The sequence below is a fragment of the Danio aesculapii genome, chromosome 20, assembly GCF_903798145.1.
Source record: "Danio aesculapii chromosome 20, fDanAes4.1, whole genome shotgun sequence".
In the NCBI taxonomy this organism is placed as follows: Eukaryota; Metazoa; Chordata; class Actinopteri; order Cypriniformes; family Danionidae; genus Danio; species Danio aesculapii.
In genome coordinates, this window is record NC_079454.1 from 48,841,998 (window position 1) to 48,855,396 (window position 13,399).

General features: G+C 35.7%; 1 protein-coding gene across 1 annotated transcript in view; it reads right to left on the bottom strand.

Annotated features, from left to right (window-relative positions):
• LOC130247715 (protein eva-1 homolog C) overlaps window positions 1–12,080 on the bottom strand; it is a 144,977-nt gene extending 132,897 nt beyond the window's left edge. Inside the window, 1 exon segment of the mRNA XM_056481144.1 lies at window positions 11,925–12,080. Within this exon segment, the coding sequence (XP_056337119.1) occupies window positions 11,925–12,027 (103 nt within the window). The 5' untranslated portion in view covers window positions 12,028–12,080.
• Window positions 12,081–13,399: the final 1,319 nt, after the last annotated feature.

A 13,399-nucleotide genomic window follows, 5' to 3' on the forward strand; every position in this document is an offset into this window, starting at 1 on the left:
GAACACTACTTTCTCCAAAATCTTGGCCATGAATGGAAGCAGGGATACCGGTCGGTAGTTTTCAAGTAGCGTTTGATCGAAATTACGAGATAATAAAGTGAAAATTACAAGATAAAAAAGTCAAAATTACGAAATAAGTCAAAATTACGATACAAGTCAAAACTACAAGAAATTCGATAAGAAGATAAAACAGTCGAAATTATGAGATAAATCTAAATTACGAGAGAAGTTCAAATTACGAGATAAAAAGTCAAAATAATGACTTCGAAAAAATCAACATTTTGTCTTAAAAAGTCATTAATTAACTTAGATAAAAAAGTTGAAATTGCGAGATAAAAAAGTCAAAATTAAGAGATAAAAGTCGAAATTACAAGATAAAAAAGTCAAAAATACTAAATAAAAAAGTCAAAATTACGAGATAAATTAAAATTACGAGAAAGCCGAAATTATGAGATTAAAAAGGTCGAAATTACCAGATAATAAAGTCAAAATTAAGAGATAAAAAAGTCAAAATTACGAAATAAAGTCAAAATTACGAGATAAAAAAGGTCGAAATTACAAAATAAAGTCAAAATTACGAGATAAAAAAGGTCGAAATTACGAAATAATAAAGTGAAAATTACGAGATAAGTCGAATTTACGAGATAATAAAATCAAAATTAAGAAATAAAAAAGTCAAAAATATGACTTAGAAAAGTCAACATTTTGTCTTCAAAAATTATTAATTATGAGTTAAGTCTAAATTATAGAAAAAGAGCCTTTAGGCTAATTCTGACAGATTGTACATTGTATTATTAATGTGCATTGTCCCTGTCAAATAAACCTGGATTCAAGTAAAACAAGCAAAATACAATACACAAAATAAAAAACAAAGAATTAAGATGATTAAAAACAGTAGTAAAACAGCTGTAAAAGGAATTTTAAAAAGAAAGAAACACACAAATAGTGCAATCTTTAAGACGCAGAACAGTGCTTATTCAGTAAATGCAGATGCTTTTTAAACACACACACACACACGCGCACACGCACACACACACTTCATCAGATCACACAGAGAGCGTCATGTGTCTGAGCAGATCCTGTGGTTTGGTTGTTATGTCTGAGGCTGAACGCTGTCTGTGTGTCTCATATCAGCACCTGAGGACAAATATAGACAATGTACACTAAATCTGCCGTGTTGAGTACGACACGTTAAAGATCCCATGAAATTAACAGAACGTTTTTAGGTATTCGTATCAGTATTTATTCATTCATACACTCGTTTTCCTTCGGCTTAGTCCGTTTATTCATCAGGGGGGGCATAGCAAATTGAACCGCCAACTTATTCAGCATATGTTTTACACAGCTTATGCCCTTCCAGCTGTAACCCAGTACTGGGGAACACCCATACACTTTCATTCACACACATAGACTATGGCCAGTTTAGTTTCTTCAATTCACCTATAGCGCATGTGTTTGGACTGTGGAGGAAACTCACGCCAACACGGAGAGAACATGCAAACATCCACACAGCTGGGACTCAAACCAGCAACCTTCTTGCTGTGAGGCAACAGCGCTAACCACTGAGCCACCGTGTCGCTTCACAGAAATCAACTCAAACTAATAAATCATCCACAATCCCTCTCTTAGAAAACTCAAGCAACTCAAATGTCGGGTCAACCTCTCTGTTCAAAGACAGTGCATGTGGTCAACTTGAGGCGAAAGTTGATTGGTTGCTTTAATTATCTGTTTATTTGTCCAATATTTGTTCAATTTAATTGTAATTTATTTATTTATATATACATGTATGTTTTTATGGTTCAATTATTATTAAACTGATCATTTGATTCTCTTTTATTTCTAACCGGCACTCCTGGTCCTCCATAGTTCAAAGCCCAAAGCCAAAAATCAATAAATACATGCAAACAATAGCAATAGTGACACCTCAGTTTACTAGAGCAGCACAAAAAGAGTGTGTGTGTCTTTGTTTCGACCTAGGTATTCTAATGTTGAGGTGGTTTATGAGGACATGCCGTGTGTCCTTGTAATTCTAACTCTTCAAATAAATCACTTAGAGTCTCTTCACACTAGTGAGGGTTGGGTTTGTTTATAGATAATAACTTTAACTGTGAAAATATAGGGCGGCATGGTGGCTCAGTGGTTAGCAATGTCGCCTCACAGCAATAAGGTCGCTGGTTCGAGTCCCAGCTGGGTCAGTTGGCATTTCTGTGTGGAGTTTGCATGTTCTCCCCATGTTCATGTGGGTTTCCTCCGGGTGTTCCGGATGCGCTATAGGAGAATTGAATAAACTAAATTTTCTATAGTGTATGTGAGTGAATGAATGTGTATGGGTGTTTCCCAGTAATGGGTTGCAGCTGCAATGCCATCCGCTGCGTAAAACATAAGCTAGATAAGTTGGTGGTTCATTCCGCTGTGGTGACCCATAATGAATAAAGGGACTAAGCCGAAAATAAAATGAATGATGGTTAAAATCTATTAGTTACTTACATCTAATAAATCTAATTAATATTATTTGTTATAAATCTATTAATTCGTTATTTAGTAACTGATAAAGTCATTGTAACTAATAACCTTAATGTTTAGATTTTAAATGTCATGCAATGATGTGCACCTTTTGTAAAGCTGCTTTACAACAATAATCATTGTGAAAGCGCTCTACAAACAAACTTGAATTAAATAACAAGGGGTTTTTATTGTATCAAATACATTACACCTATGGAGAGTCCTCATAAACCACCAAAACCAACATATGTGTGTGGAGGGAATTTTGGGGAAGGGGGTCTTTTATACAAACAGAAGGTAGTGGTTTCAGGTTCCACCTCCGGAACAGAGTCTCTGAGAAAACACACACACGCACACACGCGCACACACACACGCACGCACGCGCACGCACACACACAGGTACCCATTCAAAAGATAAATTATAAATAATACTTTTTAGGTACAAAACATGTTCATTTCAGGTACAGTGTGGACTATTTAGGTCCTAATTTATCATTTTAAAGAACAACAATTCACTTTAGATGCTAAATTGCACCATAAATGTACAAAAATGTACCGCCGACCCAGTGACAGCTTTTGTGCCTTTATGTCTGAGAGTGTATTGTATGAGATCAGCTCAGAATAATTATGTTGCTTCATTTGTGTTACATAAAAGTGTGTTACGCATAGTGATGCGAGAATGCTATTTCAACCATATTTTAACACTTTATTTTCCATTAAAGGGCATATAGGTTAGCCCTTTTATCAGATTTAATATAAGTGTTTAGTGTCTCCAGAATGTGTCTGTAAAGTTTCAGCTCAAAACACCCATCAGATTATTTAATATAGCTTTTATTAAATTCAATTTTATACATTTTTGCACCAGGAGGCGGTTTTAGTGTACTGCGCCTTTAAGGCTAGTCCTCCCCGCTCACCGTTTCTATGTGCCTTTCTGCGTGCCTTTATCTCCTCCCTCAGCTGCGTCAGACAACAGACAGACATGAAGGAAGCAGAGCTCACGTAGCGTTTGTGAGAAATACTACAGTAAGAACTTTACCAGTGAGTATTTGTTGTGGAGTTGCTACGATGAGTCACATACAATGTCGTTACAAAGTTCACACACAGATACACACAGATACACACACAGACAGACAGAGCGCGCGTTTAGCTTTGCACTCTTTTTGCACGCATATGTGACAGGATACAGGTTAATCTCCACTGCTGTATTGATATCTCTTATGTTAATGTAGAAAATAAACCTGATTTAACGTCCACAAACCGGGACTGAAGCATCTTCCTTTATAATTGTTCTGACGCACAACTGTGCTGATGACGTAAAGCTAAGCTAAATCACTGTAATTCATTACACACATGCTCTGTTTTAACACATTTTCAACATGTGAAACTCACTCTTGATCACGTTTGATGATGATTGATGATCCTAGTGAACTGAACACACCTTTTATTATCGGTTGCTTTGTGCACGTCTGGTCTTGTTGATATGATTATACACGTGACTACCGGACATGTTAATACGCAGCTGTCAATCAATTAGGTGGGAGGGGCAACCGCACTCCTACGTAAAGTTGCGGTCGATCTGAAAACCGCTCCAATTGGTCCACTGTTTTGATGTTGTTAAATAAAAAATAAGGACTGGGTGTGTTTATATCACCCCAATATGATGGCATATACACCATACTTGCAGATATGTCTGTCCAAACAGCTTGAAAAGTAGATATTTCACCACAGGTGCCCTTTAAATTGATCAGAAACATTTATGTAGACACTGCTTTTTTCGGGGAGAATTGGATAATTTTACAGCTCTCCTAGAGTTACACAGTTGAGCTTTAACAATTTTTAATCCATTCAGCCAATCACAGAGTCTGGCAAGAGCACTTTTAGATTAGCTTAGCATAGATCATTGAATCTGATTAGACCATTAGCATCTCACGCAAAATAAATAGAAATATGGTTTCAGAACGTTTTTAAAGCTTGACTTTTCTGTAGATACACCGCTTGCTTAGACCGATGAATGAAAAGTTGTTATTTTCTGGAATGAGTATTGCTAACTTCATTTTCAACTTTTTTGATATCCCACTGGTCTTAACAGGGGCGCCACTAGGGGGCAGAAAGTCAGTACAATTCTAAGGTTCAGAAGTTAATATTAGGTATATTCTTCACTTTCGTTTACGACACCCCCCCCTCAAATAAAGTTATCAGAAACCTTGAAGTAGACATTTTACTTACATTTACCTTTAAAGCATCACTTTTGCCATTTAATTTAATGCCTGCATAATTTCAACTGTGTGCTAGTTTCAAGTGCCGAGCTTGTACACAGAAACTAATAACCACGCACACTGAATTAACTTTGACTGAGGCACCGGATGCGCCGCTCGAAGCCACGACACGGCACACCAGACACTCTCTGTGGTGCGGCAGAAACATGAAGTGTCCCGAATCGTCGCGCCACGCATTTTTGAATTCTAAACAGGTTTCTGCAGCGGTCCGCGCCGCCCAGCTGTCGACTTGAGTGTACCCTGATAGAAACCTATGTTTAGTATTCTAAAACGCATGCTAGTTAAGATCACAGGGAGCTTCTGGGATCGCAATAAAATGCAAACGGCTGAATTATAAGGTAGACTCAATGAGAAGTACACATGTTTGCAAACCTACCTAAAGATACAACCAATAATTCCGATTAGAGCGATAATGTGGAGAATATTGATCTTGTGTTGAGCCCAATGAGCCTTGCATCTAAAAATAGAGCTAGCGTGTTCCTTTAGTGATATCGCTTCGACTCACGCTGAAAATGGCGGACGTGAATCAACAAACTAAGGATATGATGACGCGCCTGTCAATCAATATTGGTGGGCGGGGGGACCGCACTCCTACGTAAAGTTGCGGTCGATCTGAAAACCGCTCCAATTGGTCCACCGTTTTTTATGTTGTTAAATTGAAAAAAAAGCACTGGGTGTGTTTATATCACCCCAATATGTCGGTCTATACACCATACATGCATATAAGTCTGTCCAAACAGCTTGAAAAGTAGATTTTTTACCATAGGTGCCCTTTAACAGGACCGTACGAACACTGCTCCTCGCTGCTTCTGTAAAACGTCTTACAGTGAAATAAAAAAGTTATTTAGCATGCCTTTAAATGCTAATGCTAACTTTAAGAGTGAACAATGTCAGAGCACCATAGACATTCCTCTGCTCTCATTGGTGCATCAGGATCCATCAAACGGTTTGACCTCAGTTGACCTGCTGACCTTTTAACAGCCACACATCCTATTGAGCGCCTCAGTGAGTCCTGCCCACAGCTTTATGGCCACTTTCACTGTAGTGAACGCACACAATGCATCTGAATGTGTGTGTGTGAAGCTAATTAACCCACATGAAACACACACACAAAGACATGCGGTTCCTGTAGGACAGATGTACAAGGCTGTTGCTCAGCAACAGACGCTCGGTCTACATCGACAACTTCTGTCAGCCTCTTCAAGCACCTGTCAATCAAACGCACATTCCAGAGCCTCGGAGTGAAAGAAAGAGTCCCGGGATCAGTTGTGTGTGTGACTCCACTGAAATACTAAATAACCAACAATCTGACGTTAATGAGGCTTTCAATTCATTCCGTCAGGGTGAAGCAAAATAAAGAAAAATACATTAAAATAACTATAGCTATTTTCTGAAATTCTCTCTATTTTCTTTTTCACTGACATGTCTTGGCTTTGTTTAACAAATTAATTAATTATTATGTTAACAATTTAGTTTGGTTGTTAATAATAATTGAATTTATATATATTTATTTTATCTTATTTTATTTTGTTTTTTATAGTATTTGTATTATATATAAAAAAATGATGCCAGCGAAAATTGTAATTACATAACGTTTGTAATTACATAATTATTTTGTAATTGTAATTGTAATTAAATTGTAATTAAATTGTAATTACATAATTATTTTGAAACAATGCACAGGTTTTTATTTTTGCTATATAAATAAAAATTATATACAAAAAATAATTCAGTTTGGTTGTTAATAATATTATTATTTTACTTTATTTTATCTTCATTTATTATAGTATTGGTAATATACGAAAAAATAATGGCTGATAAATCACGTAATATTTAAAAATAATGCACGGATTTTCAATCTGCTGCATAAAAATACAAAATAAAGTTTTATACAAACATAATTCAGTTTGGTAGTTGCTATTATTATTTAACCTTATTTTATCTGGTTTATTATAGTATTTGTATTTTATATAAAACAATAATGGCAGAGAAATTTGTAAATATGTAACATTTAGTTTGAAATAATGCATGATTTCATTATGCTATATCAAAATATAAATAAAAAAATACAAAAAATTATTCAGTTTAGTAGTTAGTAATAGTAGTATTTTTGTCTTATTTTATTTCTTTTTTAATAGTATTGGCATTATCTATCAAAAAATTGGCAGAGAAATTTGTAATTATGTAAGAATTATTTTGCAATAATACACTGATTTTTATTCTGTTGTATCATAATATAAATTAAAAAAACACACACAAAAAAAAAAATCACTCAGTTTGGTTGTTAATATTATTACTTTATTTTATTTCATGTTATTTATTATTGTATTTGTATTTACATTTACATTTAGTCATTTAGCAGACGCTTTTATCCAAAGCGACTTACAAATGAGGACAAGGAAGCAATTTACACAACTATAAGAGCAGCAGTGAACAAGCGCTATAGACAAGTTTCAGGTGTGTAAAGTCTAAGAAGCAAAGCATTAGTAGAATTTTTTTTTTTTTTTTTTTTTTTTTTTAAGAGAGAGAGAGAGAGAAAGAGGGCTCAGTTAGTGGTATAGCCAGAGAGGCAATTGCAGATTAGGAGGAAAAGTGGAGACTAAACAGTTGAGTTTTTAGTCGTTTCTTGAAGACAGCAAGTGACTCGGCTGTTCTGATGTAGTTGGGGAGTTCATTCCACCAACTGGGCAGATTGAATGTGAGAGTTCGGGAAAGTGATTTCTTCCCTCTTTGGGATGGAACAACGAGGCGACGTTCATTCACAGAACGCAAGTTTCTGGAGGGCACATATATCTGCAGAAGTGAGAGCAGATACGAAGGAGCACAGCTAGAGGTCACTTTGTAAGCAAACATCAGAGCTTTGAATTTGATGCGGGCAGCAACTGGAAGCCAGTGCAAACGGGTGAGTAGCGGAGTGACATGTGCTCTTCTGGGTTCATCAAAGACCACTCGTGCAGCTGCGTTCTGAAGCAGCTGAAGAGGTTTGATAGAACTACCTGGTAGCCCGGCTAGCAGAGAGTTGCAATAGTCCAGTTTGGAGAGGACAAGAGCTTGAACAATGAGTTGAGCTGTATGTTCAGATAGGAAGGGTCGGACCTTTCTGATGTTGTAGAGTGCGAATCTGCAAGATCGGGCAGTTCTAGAAATGTGGTCAGAGAAGTTCAGTTGGTCATCAATCGTAACTCCAAGGCTTTTTACCATTTTGGATGCAGTGATGGTTGCTCCATCCATCTGGATTGAAAAGTTATGGTGAAGAGTCGGGTTGGCAGAAACTTCAAGCATTTCCGTTTTCATGAGGTTAAGCTGGAGATGATGATCTTTCATCCAGAGTGAAATGTCTGACAGGCAGGCTGAAATGCGAGCTGGAACCGAGGGATCATCAGGGTGGAAAGAGAGGTATAGCTGGGTGTCATCAGCATAGCAGTGGTAGGAAAAACCATGTTTCTGGATGACTGTTCCTAAAGATGCCGTGTAGATAGAGAAGAGAAGTGGTCCAAGCACAGAGCCCTGAGGTACCCCAGTGTATAGATGCTGTAGGTTGGACACCTCTCCCCTCCACGACACCTCTCCCCTCCACTCCACGATATATATATATATATATATATATATATATATATATATATATATAATATATATAAATAATGGCAGATAATTCTAATTACTTAACATTTATTTTGAAATAATGCACTGATTTTCATTCTGCTGTATCAAAATAAAAATGTATTTTTTCGTTTGGTTGTTAATAGCATTATTTTATTCTTTCTTAATTTATTTAGTTTATTATAGTATTTGTATTATATATGAAACAATAATGGCAGAGAAAATTGTAATTACGTAACATTTATTTTGAAATAATGCACTGTTTATCATTCTGCTGTATCAAAACTTAAATAAAAAATAATGCTAAATAAAAATTATCTGGTTGCTAATAATATTACTATTTTACTTTATTTTATTTCATATTGTTTATTATAGTATGTGTAGTATATATAAAAAAATATTGGCAGAGAAAATTGTAATTATGTAATATTTGTTTTGAAATAATGCACTGATTTTTATTCTGCTGCATAAAAATAAAATAAATATTAATACAAAATAATTCAGTTTAGTTGTTAACATTTTTACTTTACTTTATTTTATCTTGTTTATTATAGTGTTTGTATTAAATAAAAAATGTAAAAAATAAAGAAATGGCAGAGAAAATTGTTATTACATTTGTTTTAAAAATGATGTACAGTTTTACCTTCTGCAATATCAAAATAAAAATAAAGAATTATGCCACATACAGCAGCTGAGTCAGTGTTGAAATTATTGCATAAATATATATATATATATATATATATATATATATATATATATATATACATATATATATATAATATAGAGTCAGTGATGAAATTGTATATATGAAATAATTATAAATTATATATATATATATATATATATATATATATATATATATATATATATATATATATATATATATATATATATATATATATATATATAATTTAGATTCAGTGATGAAGTTATTGCATAAATATATATATATTGCAATAAAAATCTAAATAACAAAATTAATGAAACATTGCTTTATCATTTGCTGCGCTTTATGGCCCATTCCCACCACCACTGAATAAAAAGTTTATTGCAAACTTCTATCTTAGAATTACATGATACAAACTCGCAATTCTGATCTTTTTCCCCATAGAATTGTGAGATGTAAACTCAAACTTGCAAGTTATTACATCAGAATTGCAATTCTGAGAGGTATAAAGTCAAAATTCTGAGAAAAAATATAAAAATGAGTCGCTAGTGTGTGATTTAAAGTCGCAATACCAAGTTGTAAAGAAAAATTCTGAGAGGGAATATTTGCAATTCAGGGTTATGTTGGCTAAATTCTGACTTTATGCATATTTTATATGACATTAATATATTTAGCAATTCTGAGAAATAGTCGCAATTGCGTCATATAAATTTCAATCAACAAAAAAGTCTGAATTATATATATATATATATATATATATATATATATACAGTTTTATTAATTTATTTTCTCTATTTTTAATAGAAATATAAACTGTAAATATTGTAGTTTAGATTTTTTTCACAAAAAAGATCAAGAACAACGCAAGGTTTTCATTTTGTTGTAATTGAAAATCAGACTCATTCATTCAAATATAAATTTCTTAACTTTTCTGAAGTATTGCGTTGTCGAAACAAATAAAAATACAACTTTTGTCATTTTATGCTAAACAAAATGCTCTAAATAACATTTTTCTATTTTACATTAAATAAATGACCTCAGAAGTTTACAGAATGACTTTTTTACTCAAATAAAAATAAATAGTAATTCCAGAAACTAGGAATCATCAAGTGGTGTCTTAATTATTTTCCGCCATAGCCGTACATACAAATCCTAGCTTTCTTGACACTCTACCTTCTAAAAAAAAAGCTGCTTTGATTAAGTTTGTATCATGTAAAGCACTATACAAATAAACCTGACTGCAGTGAAAGGGTAATTGTGGTACCCCCCAAAAAAAAATTGTTTATTTTTTGTTCAAAGCAAAGCTGAGCACATTTGAGTGAATTACCCAGAGAAATGCAAACAAAATCCTATTAGAAACAAACAGAATGTCCTCACACACACACACACACACACACACACACACACACATACACACACACACATACACACACACACACACACACACACACACACACACACACAAAGAGATTTACTTTCGCACACAGCTGTTTCCAATCAATATATCGGCAGATCCTTCATTTCTGCACTAAACAGACACACAACCAGCACAAACTACATACAAACACTTCTCTAACAACACTACACCTCCCACATGAAATAGTTATTTGAAGTAAATATTAGTTGAACCATACTATAGTAGAACGTATTACACTACCTGACAAAGTCTTGTCGCCTATCCAAGTTTTATCAAGATTTTTTGGATTCATCTTCAGTGCCTCCATTTTTCCCACAGACATGCTCAATAATGTTCATGTCTGGTGACTGGGCTGGCCAATCCTGGAGCATCTTGACCCTCTTTGCTTTCAGGAACTTTGATGTGGAGGCTGAAGTATGAGGAGCGCTATCCTGCTGAAGAATTTGCCCTCTCCTGTGGTTTGTAATGTAATGGGCAGCACAAATGTCTTGATACCTCAGGCTGTTGATGTTGCCATCCACTCTGCAGATCTCTCACCACGCCCCCCCATACTGAATGTAACCCCAAACCATAATTTTTCCTTCACCAAACTTGACTGATTTCCGTGAGAGTTGTTGTTCTAACAACTGGGACCGATGACAAGACCTTTGTCAGCAAGTGTATTATACTGTATATATTATAGTATCTACAACACTTTGTTAATGAATGCTAGAGCGTACTGTAGTATTAACTATAGTGAACTGATCATAAATACTGTAACCTAGTAGTGTTTATCACAGTAAAACGTAGTGTATTGTTGTATAATATACCCTATAGTTTTAATAAAATAACAGCATTGGGTCATTTGTATATATTACTACTACTATAACTATACTATTACCATAGCAACAAAACAAAATTACCACAACAGATTAATTCAAGCACTTTACTATAGTAAATAGTGTATGGTATACAATGGTATAGTTCAAAAACACTTCAATGTTTGCTATGAATTACTAGTGTTTTTATAAGCTAGTCAGTTTAAACCTGAACAACAATCTGAGGTCGTGAAAAGAGTTCTCATACAGGCTGAAGAATATTCATATATTGACTGTACATGAAGATGTCATGTAACAGTGTAGCTAACACCAGGAGCGCGCGCGCACACGTGCACTTTCTCTTTGATCTCGTCGGTCACGGAAGTTCCCGCGAAACAGAAAATTTAATCTTTCACACATTTACACCAGTATAAAATATAAAAAACATACCGGACAAACGCGAGTGTGACATAAAACAACTCAAAACTGCAGAAAACACCAAAAGCAGTACACAAATAAGTGGATAAAATACAAAACAGAGAGTTATCAGACCAAACGCGCAGGAAGCCCCTGCCATTTTAACAGGATAGCGTATAAACAGTGTCATAATTAAGTATGAATGCGCGAAGTCCAGCAGGTGATGATGATGGTGTTCAGTAGCCTACCTGAGAAGTCCTGCGAAGTCCTGGTGAAGCCGGTCAGACACGAGATTCCCAACAACAGCAGTGAATATGAGACATCAGGGAAAAACATCCTTAAATGTCCCATCAGATCCGCGGATTCCCGAGAGGATCAGAGCGCAGGACACGAGCTGATGTCCGACTCCATGATGACTGAGACTGGAGACTCCACTGAGACACCGAGAGAGAGAGAGAGAGAGAGAGAGAGAGAGAGAGAGAGAGAGAGAGAGAGAGAGAGAGAGAGAGAGATTCCCCCTGGTCCCAAAGTCCCAGAATTTCACACACTTAAAAAAACGATAGGAGGGGTGGGGGGGGGGGGGGGGGGGGGGGGGGGGGGGGGTCTACATGAAAAAATACTTTTGGAAACTCGGATTAACCAGTGTTGTCGTTATTAGTTACACTCTTGACTTTTCTGCAGATGTATTAAGGGACTACTTTTAATCTAATATAGCCTACTTGCTTTAAATATTCAGAAGTTCTGGGTTAATCAACTCAGAGTAACAAAATGCAGATATATGAACGGCGATAAAGCAATGATGTTGAACATAGGTTGGTATGTCAGGCCCATTGGTCCGGCCAGTAGGCAGGAAGGGTTCGGTTGGTTCAAAACACCCCCCCCCCCCCCCCTGCTAAAAAAGTCAATTGTCCTATTTTTGAAAGTTTGCCATCATAAATTGTGAAAATAACCAATAGAAGAAGGCTTCAAAACAAATTTAATTATTATTTAAAAGTACAAATTCTGACTGAGGAAATGCGCTGGCCTATAGGCTACAGTTTTTATTTTTTATTTTAAACAAGTTTTAACAGATTCCTAATAGTTTTTTCATTTATTTATTTATTATTAAGGATGGTAACAAATTAGCATTTAAAAAAAATAAGTATTTTTTCATATTTCTAAAATTCAGATCTCATTCATTCATTCATTCATTTTCTTTTCGGCTCAGTCCCTTTATTAATCAGGGGTCGCCACAGCGGAATGAACCGCCGACTTATCCTGCTTCTGTTTTATGCAGCGGATGCCCTTTCAGCCACAACCCATCATTGGAGAGGGGTCCGGATGCAGACCTGGTGCAGTGCAATCTGTGCTGCATCCAATGCTTTTTAATGGGCACACCTAACCCCACCCCTCACAGTGACGACACTTGCTCCATTAAGTGCATTGTGTCTGACATTGCATCGCTGAGTGATGCAGTCTCAGCTTGCATCATAAAGGCTGCATCCAGATACTATTGCATCATTGGGAAAAATCCATACACAGTCACGTTCACACTCATACACTACAGACTATTTATTCAATTCACCTAGCGCATGTGTTTGGACTGTGGGGGAAACCGGAGGAAACTCACGCCAACAAGGGGGGAACATGCAAACTCCACACAGAAATGCCAACTGACCCAGCCAGGACTTGAAACAGTGACCTTCTTTCTGTGACTGTGGGTAGCACTGCGTCACCACACCAC